The sequence below is a fragment of the Etheostoma spectabile genome, chromosome 12, assembly GCF_008692095.1.
Source record: "Etheostoma spectabile isolate EspeVRDwgs_2016 chromosome 12, UIUC_Espe_1.0, whole genome shotgun sequence".
Taxonomy (NCBI): Eukaryota; Metazoa; Chordata; class Actinopteri; order Perciformes; family Percidae; genus Etheostoma; species Etheostoma spectabile.
Window position 1 is genome coordinate 5278371 of NC_045744.1, and position 19841 is coordinate 5298211.

Here is a 19841-nt window from a genome sequence, read left to right on the forward strand (position 1 = left end):
TGCACGATCACGGAAGGCTTGTAACGTGGATGCGCCCACAGTGTTGGTGTCATTACTTAGAATTCCTCATGGGGGCGTCAGAACCTACACACTATAGCTTGAATGAAAATGTCTGGAAGAGATTATAAATTGAAATGATTTTGGTTGCTTTTCATGAACATATACTGTATAAATGTAATGGATTGTGTTAAACGGGCTTATGTACCTTCTCGATTAGCTGTCTTGTCACAATAAAGGCCTAAAATATATCCATATAAAATCCTTTTGTGATAAAATGTGGGATTTATACCCCTGAATAGCCAACATGACAAACCCCAGAATTAGACAGAGAAAGAAATTACAAAAGAAGAGTATGATAATATTGTCTGTTAGGATGCCTGCGGTGCTGAAACTGAAGAAGAGGCGTGTGATTTGACCAGCACAGAGACAACAGGATGCCATGGCTTCAGTTACAGTTCTCATGACTTAAGTAAAACTAGATGGCAGTTAAATGTAACTTGATACATTATTAGGATGGACAGCTAAGCTGCAGCAGTCTGCTATAATTCTTCAAGTGCTCATATTAGGCTTTTTCCCTTTCCTTTATTGTGTTATATATCATTTTGTGCATGTAATCAGTTTATTAAGTGAAAAAGCCCAAAGTCCACCACAAAGTGAGTTACCATCTCCAACAGAAAACACTGTTGACAAACTGCTCCAGTGTTTCCCATAAATTAATATATTTGTGGCGGCCCGCCACACAATCAATGTTGACCGCCACATACTGCCGTGTATTCTCTCTCTCTCTCTCACACACGCACCATCCGTTTATTTTTTTAAATATTAATTTATCAGAATCCTTTATTTGTCATTATAAATAATTCTGATGGATGAATATTTAATAATACCGGCCCGCCGATGTATCGGTCGGGCTCTATTTGTATTCATAACACTATCATGATTAGTGTGACTGTACAAATGAGCTACAACAGTAATAGCAGTTACCTTATGTATTTCACTCCTACATTGTTCAACTGAGGAGCAACACGTGCTCCTTGGGAAAAAGATACGGTTGTGGGATTTTGAATCGTTACCTGCAGAATCTTTAATCAAATTATTTGCAGTACAAGAAGTCTGCACCTCTTTCCGCACGTATACCCCCCCCCCCCACCCCTCCCACAAATCTAATTCTGTGGGAAAACACTGCAGCTACAAACAGCTCTATTGTAATCCAGAAATTTACCTCGGTAACGAACATGCATCACTTTGTAACGCACAGTCTAATGTTCGCCTAGCTGCTAGAAGGCATGCCCTCATACTCTGCTTCTGACTGGCAAGTAGGCCTTATCTAGCTACTATCAGGGCATGTCCTCATACTCTGCTTCTGACTGGCTACTAGTCCTTACCTAGCTACTGTCAGGGCACGCCCCCATACTCTGCTTCTGACTGGCAAGTAGGCCTTACCTAGCAACTGTCTGGGCACGTCCTCATACTCTGCTTCTGACTGGCTAGTAGTCTTTACCTAGCTGATAGCAGGGCGTGTCCTCATACTCTGCTTCTGACTGGCTAGTAGTCCTTACCTAGCTACTGTCAGGGCACGCCCTCATACTCTGCTTCTGACTGGCTAGTAGTCCTTACCTAGCAACTGTCAGGGCATGTCCTCATATTCTGCTTCTGACTGGCTAGCAGTCCTTACCTAACTTCTGTCAGGGCACGCCCTCATACGCTGCTTCTGAAAAGAGGAGCTGCTGCATTGTGCCGTACAACAAAAATATGTGTTTTCTGAAAATAAACCATGTAAACCTATTCTGAAATAACCTCTAAATACAATTAAGAACCTGAAAATGTGAGCACTTTAAGACCGTGACATGCTCAGTCAGTAGTGAGACTTCTCTCTGCACAATAGCTTGTTTGTTTCAGACCATCACAGATTTCACAGAGGCTAACCGCTCCAGGTCGTTTACAGAGCCAAGGCGCCTAAGAACAAACCAACTGATTCTTGAAGTGAAAAAGTGTGCGATCACTGTGAAACCGCAAAAGCAAAACATTGCTTGGAGGAAAGCCGTTATCTACTCAAGTTACTTCTGCGACACAAAGGGCCAGTAGATGGTGGAAAATGGCATTTTCACAGTAAGAGAAGTGAAAAAGATGCAGGTGTCCAGATGCACACCTAACTTTTGGGATGTGCAGCTAGCAAACAGTGCATTCACCTTCTAGCGTCTGCTAAATCAACAGTTATGTGTAAAGAAAACCTCGGGGGGAAAAAAATCATCACCTAAGGTTATAACAAATCAAACATTTGTTGTGTTGAAATAGAAAAGAAAAAGATATTTGGGCTCATTATGTGCTGAAGTAACAAAGCTTAACTGACAAGAACAGTGCCACAGTAACCTCAGTTAGGAAGCGTATTGGATCATTGACTTTTACAAACAGTGCAAATTAAAAGACCAAAACCCACAGAACACCACAGCATATTCAACAAATTGATCTCCTTCATGAGCCCCTATTATGCTTCTTGGGATTTTTTCTCATCTTTGTATACGTAACAGATGTACAGAAAAAAACATTTCACAGCACTTTTTATCTAACTGAAATGCCTTGCCCACATTCCTGTTTAAAATTCCTCAATTATTAATTGAGAATGACAAATCATAACAGTGTGGGCCAGCTGACCAATCAGAGCAGATGGGGCTTTTCAGGAAGGCGGGCCAAAACAGACCGTTTCAGATGGAGGCAATGCAGCAATGGGCAGTATGAAAAACATCAGTGTTTCCCACACATAGACTAATTTGTGGCGGTGCACCACACAATCAACACCGGCCGCCACACATTGCATTTAGTTAATATTTTTTTAACGCCATTTAAAAACACACACACACACGCGCGCAATTCCTTTCCCCGCCCTCCTCCGTCTCTCTGTCACACGCGCTAGAATTACGACTTTTTAGACAGTCTTGGCGACTTTTTTTTTACAAAAGCAACAAGCAACAAATCTGGCAACTCCCTTTAGAAAAGACTTTCAGAAGACTTTCTGTAAACAAAAATAACAAAAAGTCCAAAGTATTGTCCAACAACGTGCGTGGGAGAGTAGAAAGGGGAGAAGTGACAGGGTGGGGGGGCTAGTGTAGGTAGGAGAGACAGCGGGCCGCGACGGGAGGAAGACGCCGCTAATTCTTTATTGAGCTTTTTCCCTCCTTTTGTAGAATTTCTTTTTTTAACTTGACATATAGGCTACCTAAGTAATAATTGTAAGGTAAAATACATTTCTGAGTTGAATTTGTTATTATTTAAGATTAGGATTTCTTTCTATCTACCTTGCTGACACAACCACTTAGCATGTAAACATTTTCTATGAGAGGAGTAAGTACTAAGGAGTATAATAGGGACTCCTTAATTGCACAAACAGATTGAATTGGTTACTGACCGATCCTTCAGCCAGAGCCGAGATGACGTTTCCCAGAGACGACAGAGACTTGTTGATGTTCTTGGCTTCATCCAGCACAGCTCCCTCTGCTCCCGTTTTACTGACCTGAAAAATCACAGACAATAACCTGAACCAGGTCTTGGGCGGCACAATGCTTAAGACAAATAAGTGACTCCAACCCAAGTAGGCAATGCAGGAAAAATGTAGACTATAGTTCTTTATGTAAAAAATAATGAATAAGTCAAAGGAATCTACCTCTAAAGGCTCTGACACACTAACCCGATAATCGGCCGGTGGACAGTCTGGCCAGGTCGTGACTCAAGTCTGTTTGGTGTGTTCCGTGCCGCCGTCCGTCGGCCTTCATTTTAGCCAACCTGACATGCCGGCAGTTGGACGCAAATGATGAACCTGATTGGTGGAGAGCTAACCCGGAAACGAGGAGCGGGATGAGCGTGACTAGAGGCTCTCAAAATCTGACGTAAATCATTTAAACTGACCTCTGTGGATCTGAAATGAAGACAGAATCAGCAGCTGCACGGCCTATTTCTCCTGATAATGTTCTTCGGTGAACTATTTTAGTAAAATATGGGATTGTATTCTGAACGAGCCGCCATGACAGTCTGGCTTTGAATTTCCCGAGAAACCAGACCCACGGGACACGCTCGTCCAATCAGCTGCCGTCGGCAGTCGGCATCGCTTCGGTGTGTTCCGAGGAGCTTTTTTTTGGCCAACTCGGGGAGGCGGTCAGTCCGAATGCCTTTTCTGCCAACGGTCAGCCGCTGGTTTAGTGTGTCAGGGCCCTAATGTGTACGACAGATGGTTCTCGGTACCTTTTCACTGCCAGCCAGATCCACCAGGTAAAGTTTGCCGCTGAGCTTCTGCTCGGTCTGAGTGTTCTCCTGTTTGACGTTTATCAGGAAGATACTGTGACTCCTGGAGCTGTGCTCGTTCATGTCTTAAAAAAACAAAAACAAGGGGGGGGGGGGGGGGGGGGGGGGATGATAGTGTGGCAAACACATTAGTCTCAAAGATGCAAAAATTGCAGCCAATGGATTTGTGAAACGGACTACAGGATGGTCTCTTACTTGTAACTGCTACATGTCTGTTTGATTTGCCTTCATCAATTGTATCCATGACCTCATCGGGGCTGCAGACAAATCTCTCAGTGCAGCCCTTTGAAGAAAATCACAGTGTGCGGTTAGATTGTTGGCCTGCCCAAACAGGTTTTTACTGAATGCTTCTTGCAGGAAGTTGGGTCTCACCTTGACATACGGTACTCTGTTTTTGTCTTCATGCACTGACAAATTGGTCTTTGACACTGGAGATGAGAGAGTAAAAAAGGTGTCAGGGGAAACTGACCTTGCACTACAAACACATGGCATACTGTGGGTGCACCACTGCCCTAAACATAAAAAAATGTAAACATAAATATATATAACATAAATAATAAACATGAAGCTAAATCCTGTGTGTGCCTTTGCCTCCAATCCCACTGCTAGTGGTCATTACATCTCAAATGCTCTTGGACATGAATGGCTCTCATCAGCAAATAACTTCTGGAATGTTCCCCCTGTGTATGAGCTGGAAAACCTCCACTCAGACAGTTTATATACCTTGAAACAGATGAGCCACAACTGTTGGCCAATTAGAACAGGTATTGTGGCACTGTTTTCAAATCTATTTAATAAATGTCCTCATCATTTACCTAAAATGAATCGTAAACAAATACAGTTATCACCAAGTCATAGTGTTTTTGAAATCCCCGTCAAAAGCACTGGCTAATATATGAACATAACATAACATGACATGACAGATACAACAGAAAAAAACATTTTCTAGTTTCTGCAGCTCATTTTGACCCCATTCAAGGCGAGGATCAATGGCACACACTTCGTCGAGTGGTCTGATTTGTAGACTGTTTTATGGGTTGTATTTGTAGAACATACATTTAAAATTAACAACAAAGTCAATGTGTTTACGGCAACCGTCGTCCTCCATCATGTTTGCAACACTGAGGTGTTTTTTAGCAGCTGGTTCTGTCACGTCTGTTAGGGCCGTCCAATGAACCCAAAAGTAAATTACGATTTCAGCTACAATGATCACAAAAACACAATAATCGAGAAAAACGATTATTGTTGCACATTACGTTATGCAGGTAAACTCTTTGTCTTGTTTTCTAGATCGGAATGCAAACAAATGTTCAAATGGGAAATTTCACAGTTGTTTTCACTGTTGATTGTTTGTGACTTTTTCACCATTTTCTTAAGTTCGATTATTGCAACATCTTTCCGAAGTAGTAGTCGTGTTAAATAATACCGATTTCCATATCGACCAAAATAATGGTGATTAGGATTTTTCCCACAATGGAGCAGCCCTAACGTCTGTTACCACTGTCTGCTACGACTACGTACTGGATGAGAGGTAGTGTTCACTGCACCATTACAGCCACTTACCATCCAGAAGGTCCCGGATCTTGTCTAAGTAAATTTCAAAATATGAAACCTGTGAAAAGAGAAGAAGCCTCATTATTTGACAACCTAGCTGAGAGATCTGACCAGAGAATGGAGATAAACACAGAGGGCTGTTTTCTTTTTACTGCGGATGATAACACACACACACACACACACACACACACACACACACACACACACACACACACACACACACACACACACACACACACACACACACACACACACACACACACACACACACACACACACACACACACACACACACACACACACACACACACACACACACACACACACACACTATCTCTTAGATAGAACCAATGGTGTTAAATGCAAATATAACTGGATTTTCATTGATCAAAAAGGTAAAAAGTGCGGGCGCCCGGGTGGCTCAGTTGGTGGAGCGGGCACCCATGTAAGGAGGTTTGCTCCTCAATGCAGCGGGCACGGGTTTGACTCTGACCTGCGGCCCTTTGCTGCATGTCATCCCCCCCACCCCTCTATCCTCTTTCACTTCATCAGCTGTCCTGTCATTAACGGTCTAAAATGCCCAAAAAATAATCTTTAAAAAAAGGTAAAAAGTGTTATTACTCCACCCGCGGAACGGCATCTCAGGGGCTTAGCCTCTGCATTATGAATGAGGGGAAAAACCCAAGTGGCAAAGGAAAAAAAGGTGTAAAGAGTGTTTTGAGATTGGTTTCTCATAATATTTCCAGGATCAGTTTGATGTATTTCTTCACATTTGTTCAGACAGAAAGTCTGATAGTTTAGCGTCAACACGGGTACACTCTGAAGAGCAAACAATATCAATCTTTATTAAACTTAATCTAGTTAATGTCTGATTGCTTACATTTTTACGTTGCGTTATTTCTCTCATTCTCAGTGCAAAAATGTAACAGCATGTGTTGTAATGCCCGAGTGGAGAGTCACCATGATGCAGCAGCTCCAAGTGACATGTTACACAGCACTTTTATTGTCTCCAGAAAAATGCTTAGTAATAGCAAACTGCAAAACAGGAAGTACGTAGCTGAATGCTTGCACCCAGTTTGAAATCAGGTTTCTAAGAGATTATCTGGAGCTAGAATCTGAATTTGGGGGGTAAGAAAAGGCACTATACATTTGGAGGGTGGGGTCTCTCTATGCACTGCAGCAGCCTGCTTCTCAGCTGGTGGCTGGACAGGTCGGCAGCCCCTTTCAACCACTTACTTTGATATGAAACTCCAAGTTCTCATCCATGGAATAGATGTAGTTGAAGATATCTTGAACTATCCTGGGGATGATTCCCATAGCATCTGTGTCATGGAGATTCCCCTGCAAACAGAGAGCTCACACATGAAAGGATGTGAAGGGTTCCAATGCAATCAAAACAAGATGCACGTTATTTTAAGATGACACCAGTTAAAAATCATCCCTACCTCCATGGTGTGTGTTTTGCCGGATGATGTCTGCCCGTATGCAAAAATCGTTCCATTGTAGCCCTCCAGGACATCTACAAGAAACAACACAGGAGGGATTTTGCATTTAAGTCAATGTTTATCTTGTTTAGCAATTTAAACTAAAAAAAACAAACTAAAAATTAAAAAAAAAAAAATCCTCCATTAAACCATGTAGCATTTTCTACAGCACATATTTCACCTAATGTACAGTATACAAACATAGTATGGCTATGTTATACATATAATAACCAATGTGAAAGATACCATCCCCCCCTCCCCCTCAACATCTCAGTTTTTCCCTTTAGATCCAGATCTTCACAAGAAAAGTTGTCCATTGAAGTACTTGTCCAACAAAGGATTGCAGAAGGAGCATATACAATTTAGCCCCAAGTTTCAGAAAATAAGAGGGGAACAAAATAATAAGTATAGTAAAAATAAGATAAAGTAAATAAGTCAAGTAAAATACATAAAAATAAAAAATATAAAAAAGGGCAAGGGGGCAGGGTGCTGCCGCTTCACTCCGATTAAGTCAAGATTTATCAATCAAACTTTATTTCTATTGCAAATTGCTTACAAATCAATGTAATGTGTTTTTTTACACAAAAGGACTTACATTTTTAGGACCCACTCAACAACCAAAGCAAAACATACAACAAACAAAGTTATTCACAGACTTTGCAAAAACCAGGGGTTTTAGCATGTTTTTAAAAGTGTGGGAACTGCTCTCTTCAAAAGGCGGGGCTTGTGTCACTTTCATTTGTCGAGTACACGTCCCTAAATAATACGTCAGAATACTGCTTAAAACAAAATGAGAGAGCTCACCTTTGACAATCTTCTGGGCGCAGGCGTTGTACACTTGTTCCTGTGTTGTATTTGACTGAAACACTCTATCGAACATGTACGGTTTGCCCTGGAATGAAAGAGAAGACGGGTGAGTCAGTTAGCGGCTGTACGACCAACACTAAACCCATTATAGCGTAACCTCATTAAAAATAATGGTCTGTGACATGTTTTGTAAACAGTGCACTACTTTCTTTCACCAACTAATGACTCAACACACACAACGGAGATCCTCATTAGTTGGACAAAGGACACCGAGCATCTGACAGGTGTTTTCAGAGAGAAGTCAACCAGCAGACGAGACGTATTGCATTCTGCGCTGGAACACGCCCGCCGCGGGCCACCGTGGACTTGTGTCAGTCCTGCAAGCGGTTTCAGGAAAGAGGCTGCATGTGTCTGACAATGCACAGAACATCAACGCCGGTACAAGCCTACGGCTGTCCGCAGACAAAGAATGCGGAAAGTGAGTCAGACCTTCTCATTCGGGTGATATGAGACTCCATTTCCTGTGCTTTCTTTGGGAAGGCTGGCTGCCAGAAATCCCACCTTACCAGTTAGCGGTGTGCGCGCCAGCGTTAATGTGTTTGTGTGTCGGCCCGCCCCCACATTTGGTGTTGATTTTGGTGTCAGTGCCCAATGTAAGGCGAGTGCAGATTTGAGTCGCGCGTGCTCAGATGTAAACAGTTTACGGCATGACGCGTCATACCCGATGGGAGTCGAGTCAGACCGGCTCTCCGGCTCTGGTCGAGTGCAGATTTAATCTGTTTACGGCATAACTGTCATGCTGAAATTTGTGAAAGCCACGAAATAATAAACTTTTTTCATTACAAACAATAACAGAAGATGGAAATCATTTCAAAAACGTTTTAGCTTTCTGTGGTTGTTTGACTGCTAACGTTAGCTCAAAACGCCCTTTAACTGACAGCCTTTGTTGTGTTTGATGCTAACTTGTAGTCAACCAACTTCATTTATAGGTTAATTTTTACTGTATTGACATTACAGAAGTCTCTCGTTGGCATCGTATATGCTACTTGTCGCAAAGTGACGCATGCGCAACTCAAATCTGCACTCTTCTCACATCGGGCAGTGACTTCGGACCCAGCACAGTCCCGTGAAACAGCCATTTAATGGACTTTGTAAATGTAAGAGAACTTGATTGAAGAAGAATTTTCAACGTGCTCGCATCATCTCCACAATGGAGTTTAGTTCTGTTTGTTTTTAAACAGTATTTTGTTACAAAGAAAACAGAAGTGTTCTAGCTTTGGCTATTTATTTATTTTACTTAGGTATATATATATATATATATATATAATACTTTATATAGTTAATATTGTTCTTTGGTGTTCCGTTTATACAGGTTTTTCAAATGTTTAGTAAAAATATCTTCTTTTCTCTCTCAAAATCCCCCCCCAAAAAAGAATCAAGCTTTGTATTGAACAGTGGGTCAAAAACAGTGATAGGAAGCGAATTGTGGGTTTGGTGTATCGTTACATTCCTATATATATATATATACACACTCACCGGCCACTTTATTAGGTACCCCATGCTAGTAACGGGTTGGACCCCCTTTTGCCTTCAGAACTGCCTCAATTCTTCGTGGCATAGATTCAACAAGGTGCTGGAAGCATTCCTCAGGGAGTTTGGTCCATATTGACATGATGGCATCACACAGTTGCCGCAGATTTGTCGGCTGCACATCCATGATGCGAATCTCCCGTTCCACCACATCCCAAAGATGCTCTATTGGATTGAGATCTGGTGACTGTGGAGGCCATTTGAGTACAGCGAACCATTGTCATGTTCAAGAAACAGTCTGTGATGATTCCAGCTTTATGACATGGCGCATTATCCTGCTGAAAGTAGCCATCAGAAGTTGGGTACATTATGGTCATAAAGGGATGGACATGGTCAGCAACAATACTCAGGTAGGCTGTGGCGTTGCAACGAGCTCAATTGGTACCATGGGGCCCAAGAGTGCCAAGAAAATATTCCCCACACCATGACACCACCACCACCAGCCTGAACCGTTGATACAAGGCAGGATGGATCCATGCTTTCATGTTGTAGACGCCAAATTCTGACCCTACCATCCGACTGTCGCAGCAGAAATCGAGACTCATCAGACCAGGCAACGTTTTTCCAATCTTCATTGTCCAATTTCGATGAGCTTGTGCAAATTGTAGTCTCAGTTTCCTGTTCTTAGCTGAAAGGAGTGGCACCGATGTGGTCTTCTGCTGCTGTAGCCATCTGCCCAAAGTTCGACGTACTGGGCGTTCAGAGATGCTCTTCTGCCCACCTTGGTTGTAACGGGTGGTTATTTGAGTCACTGTTGCCCTTCATCAGCTCGAACCAGTCTGGCCATTTCTGACCTCTGGCATCAACAAGGCATTTCGCCCACAGAACTGCCGCTCACTGGATGTTTTTCTTTTTCGGACCATTCTCTGTAAACTAGAGATGGTTGTGCGTGAAAATCCATAGATTAGCAGTTTCTGAAATACTCAGACCAGCCCTTCTGGCACCAACAATCATGCCACGGTCAAAGTCACTCAAATCACCTTCTTCCCCATACTGATGCTCGGTTTGAAATGCAGGAGATTCTCTTGACCATAGGCTCGTTCGAGAGAGCCAGGTCTGCGCAGAAGCATCACCGGCGATCGGCGCCCGTTGCATGCCGGTTAGATTTGTGTCCGACTTGATCCCGACTTGCTCTGACGTCATGCACACGTGGGCAACGGAAATCTCACGAGAGCAAGGCGGCCGCAGTTCTGAGACGCAGGCGGCGCAGTTGCTTTTCACCGACTGCAAGAGCCAGGCGGACCCAGAGCATGCGGGAAACGCCGGCTTCAGCTGATTTAACACGATTGGTTCACAACATGATGACGTTTTATATAAACTTTTATTGTTTTTGAATCGGAGCGATTTTAATGCTATTTGTCTGATTTAAAGAAATTCGTCCAGAACACATGTTGTGTGACTGATAGTTAAGTTTAGAAGTCAAAGAGATAAATCCGTTCAGATCACGGATCATCTCCAGTGCTGTGTTCATTAAAATCAGCAACAGGTCGCATGTAGAGCACTTTGACAGCTACTCTGTCAATAAAAACAACTGGAGACTGTGTACCAGCTGGTATGAGGGTCTGATTATATTTTATTAAATCGGAATCGCACCACAGTGTTTTCATCACTTCCTGTCCTGCCTGAAGGCGGCTGGAATCGGCTGGAAACTGTCCGACTTTACCGCAGCTTTCTGTCCCCGCCCCCCGCTGCTACCGCCTGCTCTCGTCCACTTTACAGGCGAGGCGCAGTTCATCTCGAACGAGCCTCATGTCTACATGCCTAAATGCACTGAGTTGCCGCCATGTGATTGGCTGCTTAGAAATTAAGTGTTAACGAGCAGTTGGACAGGTGTACCTAATAAAGTGGCCGGTGAGTGAGTTGTGTGGTGTGTGTGTGTGTGTGTGTGTGTGTGTGTGTGTGTGTGTATATATATATATATATGATTACATATGATTTGAATATTTCATTACTAAGGTCTTTCAGACATTAATATGAAAAACAAACTCTTTTTAATGCAAAAGAATAACTATAAATTGGGAATTTCAAAATAAAAGCACATCTTAAAGATGACAATATATATCTATATTTTCACTTTCAATCGGTAATATTGAATTGTTGAGGATCAAATCAATATATATCAATCCACATTTATGTATCGTTACACCCCTAATTGAAGACAATGCAATACCCCAGGTTGCAAAACATACATGCCTTAGTGGCAGTAGTGTTAACACCTGTAAGAGCAGAGGAAGGCTGAGAATGTTGACAAGCAGGACCTGTGTAACCTGGGAGACGCCACTGATGAGGGCTCTCTGGTAAAGGAGCAGAGGCACATGTAAACACATTCATAACTCAAGGTGAAACCACAAATACTTCACTGCCTTGGCATTTAAAGCTAAAGGTACTGTACCTTTACCTGTACTGGAATTACTCAGACTACTACAGCTGGGATGTCCTCAATTTGCCCCCATCCCCCGCCCCCCAACAGACGGTCACATATAAAGCACAGTTAGGTGAAAAAAAGAGCAGCAGCATTTTAAGACATTGATAATTTGCTCCAGCTACACATCCTGGTTATTAACCCTGTCTAGAAAAAGAGTACTGAGCCAATATCAGAGCTGCCAGAGGCAGTCAGCAAACAAGGGCGCAGCCCGAGTCTAAAGTCTTCATTGTTACTGCTGCTGATGGCCTCGTTACCTACACTTCTGTCCAATGGGATTACTTGCTGAAAATGTAATTACAGTGAAATGAATTGTTCAAGCATAAATAAGTGCTCTGTCACGTTCCTGCTTCCTGAAGGCTTGGTCATACTAGGCCAAGGCTAAGCAACTCGGGACACAGGAGGCACACAGTTCCAAGGTTATTCTGCAGCATCCACATGATCCTTATTGTATGGTGCATGACATCTTATTGGAATACAGTGATGTTTTTCAACAGCAGGGGAACAGGGTTAGGGTTAACAGAAGGTTTGCTGATCCTGGACAGCCCCGACCCTTTCTGTTCCCTAGCATCCCAGGCTACTGTATGCAAACAGAACATGGAATTGTGACAGCAAAGAATGGAAGTATTGGCAATGGCATGAATAATTCACCCGTTGCACACTCGCACTACGCTTGCAAACCAAGCTAGTTAAGACACCCTAACACCTCATCTGGAACCTTTACCTCCCTCCCCTTTCTGGAAAGAGACTGACAACACTTTTAATTGAGGCACAAATTAGTAATAAGGGCATACTGCAAGCATCAAAACAGCATCCCCAAGGCCTGCGACGGGGAAGCTGCTTGTTAGATGTCTTTCTGGTGTGCAGTGTGGTCAGCTTTACCACTGGCTGGCACAGCTGATGGGGCTTCAGTTCTGATAAAGGGTCAGTCCACGCCCTAGATTGGTTTTAAAATGGATACAAATATGAGCTAAGTGAGTCAGTCTCCCTGGACAAGAGCATCTGCAAACAAATGCATCACCATAATAATTACCCTCCCCACCCGGAGAGATGGCCCGGTGCTCGGCCCACTGCCTGCTCTGATTGGTCGAACAGCTGGTTACCAGGAGAGCAAACACAGAGGGATTACCCAGGAGGCCTGTGCTGCTGCTTATGGGCACAGTAAGTGTTGTACTTCTCAAAGCAGATGCACCAGCAGAGGTTACAAGGCTCTGCCCTGCACCACTTGCGTCCTTCACAATGTGCACTGGTATTTTGGCACTATGACTGGCACTCGGAACTTGGGCTGGGCCACATCATGCCTTAGGGGCCCAGACAGTACGCCTGCTGTTAGTTAAAAAGCCTAAAGTCAGTGTCAGCAAAAGAAGTCACCACAGCTACAACAGTCTTCTGTTTTGCATGACAAAAAAAAAATGAATGAACCTGTAGTATTCTAAATTCACTTCCTAAATTAGTCGTTTAACTCCAGAGAGGATGTGATTCAGGTCCACTCAGCCGAAACCTGCAACTTTGTGAATGCAATTCAAGATGAGTTTCTATTGCCTTGTGAACGCTTTTAAAAGCATAGGCGAGCAAAGACAAAGTCCACAAAGAGAATGATAATAAGCAGTTTATGAAACTTAATGTTTAACCATGACCTTTTACACATTTAGCATGTACAGAGCCCAGCTTGTATTCTGTTATGCTTCTTCCTAACTATAGTCTAAAGCATGTAAAAACACCAACCTTTTTTTCCTTTTGTGCATGATTTAATCCTATAATACAGATATAGCGAAGAGGCACGCAATGCCATGAACATAAACTGGGTAAACGGTGCCTATTTAAGATGCCTTTTAAGGCGTATGACAGGGCATCAAGTGCACACTATTTTCAAACTGACCTCAGGGTAAATCCTTTGTTGATTGAGTAAAATGGAGGTAACATGGCACTACATTAGTAGAAGGCATTTCCTTCTTTTGTCATAATGGAAACTGTGCAAATGCCATTATCCTTATCAAGTGCTGGATCTGTATCACTAAAGGGCTAATTAACCAAAAGATTAAAAAAAACTTTGGTTTGATTCCAACCTCCTCCTCACAGGAAAACAGATTAGGTATTTGGTCAATATTGTGAACATGTAGGGCTGTTAACTGTGAGTGTCCAATCACTGAAGGCCGACAGAATACAACTGGCCTGCATATAACTTGATTTGCACTGCCAATGACTAATTCTTTTGACATTACCATTGTCTGTTTCCTATTCCGTAACGAAAAGCTTATTTGCCTTTTGTTATTTTCAATAACAGGTTATTTAACTTAGTCTACAAAAGGTTGGTTACGTAGCCACCTGGTCAGCTAGCTAATGTTAGCTTTAATTAAGCAGCAGTATTAAAACTAGCCAGCTAGCCAAGGCCGGCTAATCTGTCAACTACCAGCTGGTCTAGCCTGCTAGCCAACAGTCTGTTAGCCACAGCTAAGTCAAGCTGGTTTACGCTTTGTGCTGACGCAACCCGTTCATAATTAATAACTTTATCGTTACAGATGCACAGCTACTTGCTAAATAATTAAGCAATGATAATAGTGCAGGGAATAGCGTGCAGGGACTGCAGACTACCGCTGGCGACATTTTAACCTGTGACAGTCAATGTGTTTGTGGCTTTGTTGAATGACAGCTCGCTAGCCATGACAGGGACATTTTACGCCAACAGCAACTAGACTGGTGGAATGGTGCTGTCGACTATCTATTAGAGACCGAATAATTAAAGTTAAATGTAAACTACTCTTTATATTGCTTCAGAAGTTGGATTTAGCTGGGGGCAAGCGGATGAACGAAACTGTGAACAGGTCGCCAAATATATTTTCTTAGGATAGAGAAGACATCGGGAAGGCATGACTCGCCTCTGATTGGCTAGCAACGTCAACGTTACTCGGTGTGTTCTTTGGTTTGGTTTAGGAAGGAGAGGGATTGGTTCGGATTAGGGTAACAATGTCAGGGTGAACCAATCAGAGGCAGAATAGGGCGGCATATGCCTTCGCCATCCTGGGAAAAAAAAATACTCGCTAACAGGTCAACCAGCCCTTGCTAACGTTAGCTGACAAGCTAAGGTGCTAACTACCGTTGCTACAAGACAATCAAAAATGGCGTACTGCTGACTGTGCCAAATGGGTAGCTAAAGCCCTTCAACACAAAATTACTCACCCCAATAATAACGTTTTCTTCCCCTTGAAACTTGGGAATGTATTTATCGCCTCTGACCACCTCGGAGTTGTTCAGGGGCCTAAAACGGCACATCACTTTGATGGTGCACTCCGCCGGGTCGGCCATCTTCCACAGTTTACGAATGGAAATTCACCAATAAAATTAAGGTATATCCTGGATCCCAGGAACGGCCGTGGGGGGCAACAAGGGAGGCCGGGCCCCTCTATCCCAATCTCAGGTTCTGGAAAGGGCGATAATCCGTCGGGCATTCAACAAATAAATCCTTGTTTTTCTCTCACACACTTCCCGTCCAGTTAGGAAGCCATGATACCGGTGGATCAGCGGCTGGCCACCTCGCCCCTCCTGCTGCTGTGGATGTGGATCACGGTGACGTCACCTCGGCGCTCCCCTCCTCACTTGTCTTTTTGTTATTGTTCCCAGAATGATGATGGAGGTTGTTTCCACATAATATATTCCAACATTTAGGTGGCTTAAATATTCTAATGGGACGGGACAACATGGTTTCTAAATTGAGCATTAGTAGCCTATAACATAGGCTATAAGAGGGAAAATCTCAAAACTATGAGTAAGTTTTTACCTCCCCCAAGGTAAATCTTTTTGGAATTCCCAATTTGGAATGCCCTTTCCGGTTCTGAACATAGAAATTCACTTTGAAGTCTTACATAATATTTACTTACCACAATAATTCCTAATTGCTTGACATAGACATAGTTATGCATTTTTTGTCATTGCTATGTTTATAACAACAATGGACACACTCTATAGCAATTATGCCAAAAGACATTGTCATTAAATAAAAGTGGTAATAAAGCTTTGAGTTACATGACAATGGGGTGTGCAAAAAAATTGATTCACATTTGTATCGCGATTCGAGCTCTACAGATTCAAAATCGATTCATAGAATGCCAAAAATCGATTCATATTTTTTATTGGAATTTTGTTCTTTTTATTTCTTTTCTTTTTGTAATGGCGTTAATACTATCACATGGGAAAAGTACATTTACATACAGTATATTACTGCGAATCGTTTTTTTACTTGAGAATTGTTTTTGAATTGAAAATCGATTTTGAATTGAATCTTGAGTCTGAAAATCAAAATGGAATAGAATCGGGAAATGTCCCTACATGTCAAGTTTTATGCTTGTAGTTTGTTAAATTCATATTCATAAGGCAAGATTCTCAGAGTCCTTCCCAAATCTTAACATTTTTTGGGGTTGCATTCAATTTGTACATCAACACATTAACCCAAGTACAGTGAATGCACACTTATATTTTAAAGAATTATTTTATGTAGCCCCTGAGTAAGTTATATGGATTTCATTGTTTATTTATTGTGTTTGAATACATTATGCTTTATATTACTGTATATTTACTTTTTATAAATCTATTTATTCACACTAGATACTTTAATTCTGTCCGTTCAAATGTTAATCAAAGTGTTTCTGTTATCAGTGATCAGTAAAGGAAAATATCGAAGTATATTTGCTTAAATACAATTTTGAGAGACTTTGTACCCCACTTAAGTATTTCCATTGTATGATACCGCACTACATTTGAGAGGAAAATATTGTCAATTGGTTTCAACCCTGATCGTAAAATATAATTTAAAAAAAACGAGTGGTTAAATCTTGGGTAGAAATGCAGAAAATGTGATTGTAATCATTTATCATATTTTAAAGCGCCCGTATTATGCTCATTTTCAGGTTCATAATTGTATTTTGAGGTTGTACCAGAATAGGTTTACATGGTTTCATTTTCAAAAAACACCATATTGTTGTTGTACTCCACATTGCTGCAGATCCTGGTTTCCCCCTGTGTGTACAGAGTGAGACATCTTACTTCTATACTATCTTTGTTGGGAGTTGCACATGCTCAGTAGCTAGGTAAGATCCCATCAGCTAGATAACTCAAGCTTTGGTCAGTCCAAGGCAGGATTAGCTGGGAGACTTCTTCTAGACGTGGGCCAACAGGGACAGGAAGTAGTTCTTTTGGAGATTATGGTCAACTAGTGTGTGTTGTAGCCGTGGTTTGCCATTGAGAACGAGCTAGCATGCTAGTGCTAGCATGCTACGGTTGGCCACCTCGTCTCTAGTGACGTAGAAAGCCGTGCAGATGTTGAACAGCTCTCTCTCCCAGAGACTGAAGGCAGAGGACATTCAGAAACCGGATCTCACTCAAAAAAGCATGGATAGTTTTTTTAAAGTTTGTATGCCTGTGGAAGCACCAGAGACACAAAATAACACCCCAAATCCCAGAAAAATTGGGGGTTTTTTCATAATATTTAAACCTGAATAACCCCAAATGCCCATTTGAAGGTATATCAATACATAAAGCATGATTTGTGTACAGGCTTTGTTATATATGTTTTCCAGAATGTCATATGCCACATGCTAAATGTGTGTGAAACGAAACAAGATTTTCCATTTGAAGTTCAGCCCTAAAAAAAGCCTTCTTAGATTTGAATGTTTCACTGAATATAAGTGTGATACAGCGTCAATGATGCAATGACACATAGTAGGTTGTCACACAGGGTGGGAAACATGTATGCATGTATATGTTGTATGTGAACTACCTTAAGGAACATATAAGGGAATTCTTATGAACCCTGGAGCTATTGTTATACACCCAAATGAGGATATTACTGTAGCCTAGGACTCAGCTGTCTTTAAGAGAGGGAGCTGCAGCTGTGATGTCTGACCTCATGTTGCGTCATGTATGTCTGACCTCTCTCAACAGATGCCGTAATGGAGCAAATGCCCCGGCAAACCACAAGTGGCTGAACCCATTTTCCTGCCACTCCCTGAAACAGTGAGGGACATCCTTTTTGCATGTTGCAATGCTCAGCTAATCCGAATACCAGTTCTACTGGCCTTCTACTGGGAGAGACAGGGTGTGGTGCTTCTGTGTGAGCTAACAGGGCAGTCTGCTTGTCCCAAAACCCACACGGTGTACTCTTCATCATCTATGGGACTGGTAGAATATATGGGAGGGTTGTGCAGTAATATGAGCTGGTTTTGGATTCTGTGTAACATCTTCTGCTTTAGAAAGAGAAAAAACAGTTGATCTCTATCTTTCATCAATTTCCTACATTCATCATTAAGTCATGGCTTAACCCTTGTGTTGTCTTCCCATCAACTATGTAAATGGGCTGTATTTATATAGCGCGTTTCTAGTCTTAATAACTACTCAAAGCGCTTTTACATAGTACAGGAACCCGCACTGTGACCGAGGCTGCCACCTGCTCATCAGATAAACACTCACACACATTCACACACCGATGACGCAGCATCGGGGGAAACTCTGGGTTCAGTGTCTTGCCCAAGGACACTTTGACATGGGACTGCCATGGGCCAGGGATTGAACCACCAACCTTCCAATTGGCAGGCAACCACTGAGCCACAGCCGCCCAACTATGAAAAAAAACAGTTTTGGTCACTTTTTTATTTTTTAACATTATTACCGTTTTTTTTCCCACATTTTTGTCACTTTTTCAATGTTGTTGGTGCTTTTTTTATATTTTGGTGTTTTTTACAAAGTTTTATGATATTTTTAATGTTGACATTTTCAGCGCTTATTTTGACGGCCCATTTTTTGAGTTTTTTTCTTCTTCTTTTTTACTGAAAACGTGTCAATTTAACCCAATTACAACATGAGGGTTAGAGAAACATGTACATGATATAAATAACATGGAGCTGTTTTGTTGTTTTTCCCCTTTTGCCCTACATTACACAAAGATGTAAGTTTTGTACTAATCCATAACAACCAGTAGATTCCCTGCAAGATTTAAACAGAGGAAAAGCCAAATTTTCCTTCAGAAATACACCAGCTATTGAAGGCAACATTACTACAAAAAACTGAACATACCATTTAGTTAAAGAACTTGTAAATGTTTTTTTTCTGATTTGGAACCAGAGTTTCTTTTCAAGGTAACCAAAAAAGTAACTAGTATTGTTTTTCCACATCTCACAGTGTGCAAAACTAATATTCATCATTAGAAATCAGACATGCTTAAGCATTTCATGATGAATCCTTTGATGTGTTCTGCGATTGTGTAATGCATCACCATCTTCTATGTGTTTCTGCTTTGTCACACAAAAAAGAAAGACAGGTGAGGATTTAATTGTGCGGCATTGGAGAGAGCATGGGTTACAAATGCATTATGTGTATTTCCAGACAGGAAGTAGATCCACTCTTAAAGGTGCTCTAAGCGATGTTGGGTGAGGTTACTTCTTGTTGACGTTTAAAGTATTTTAAAACAAAACGAGACCAGCTCGCCTCTCCATCCTCCTCATCCCGTGCCCTCCCCTTCCCTTCTGTGCTTCCGTGCACTAACCCTCCCACAACCCCCGCCCCCAAATCCTGGAACGCTGGAACACTGTGTATGCTTCGTGGTACAGGTGGGCACAGTTTGTTTTTGTTGCCGTGTCCGGTGCCTGGGCTGTCTACAGAGACAGCATTTTTTACAGTGTGTATTGGGAACCGGCAGCTAGCAG

General features: G+C 42.1%; 1 protein-coding gene and 1 long non-coding RNA gene across 2 annotated transcripts in view; one reads left to right on the top strand and one right to left on the bottom strand.

Moving 5' to 3' along the window:
- Positions 1–15705, bottom strand: part of LOC116698783 (kinesin-1 heavy chain) — a 27972-nt gene extending 12267 nt beyond the window's left edge. The window contains exons 1-9 of the mRNA XM_032530938.1: positions 15328–15705; positions 8136–8223; positions 7293–7366; positions 7084–7188; positions 5857–5905; positions 4666–4721; positions 4489–4576; positions 4234–4358; positions 3404–3508 (exon numbers count right to left, since the gene is read on the bottom strand). Coding sequence (XP_032386829.1) covers positions 3404–3508; positions 4234–4358; positions 4489–4576; positions 4666–4721; positions 5857–5905; positions 7084–7188; positions 7293–7366; positions 8136–8223; positions 15328–15453 — 816 coding nt within the window. The 5' untranslated portion in view covers positions 15454–15705. The remainder of the gene's footprint in view (positions 1–3403; positions 3509–4233; positions 4359–4488; positions 4577–4665; positions 4722–5856; positions 5906–7083; positions 7189–7292; positions 7367–8135; positions 8224–15327) is intronic.
- Positions 3660–3911, top strand: LOC116698804 (uncharacterized). The gene is made up of 2 exons (XR_004334300.1): positions 3660–3696; positions 3793–3911. It is a non-coding gene; the product is annotated as an uncharacterized LOC116698804 (long non-coding RNA).
- Positions 15706–19841: the final 4136 nt, after the last annotated feature.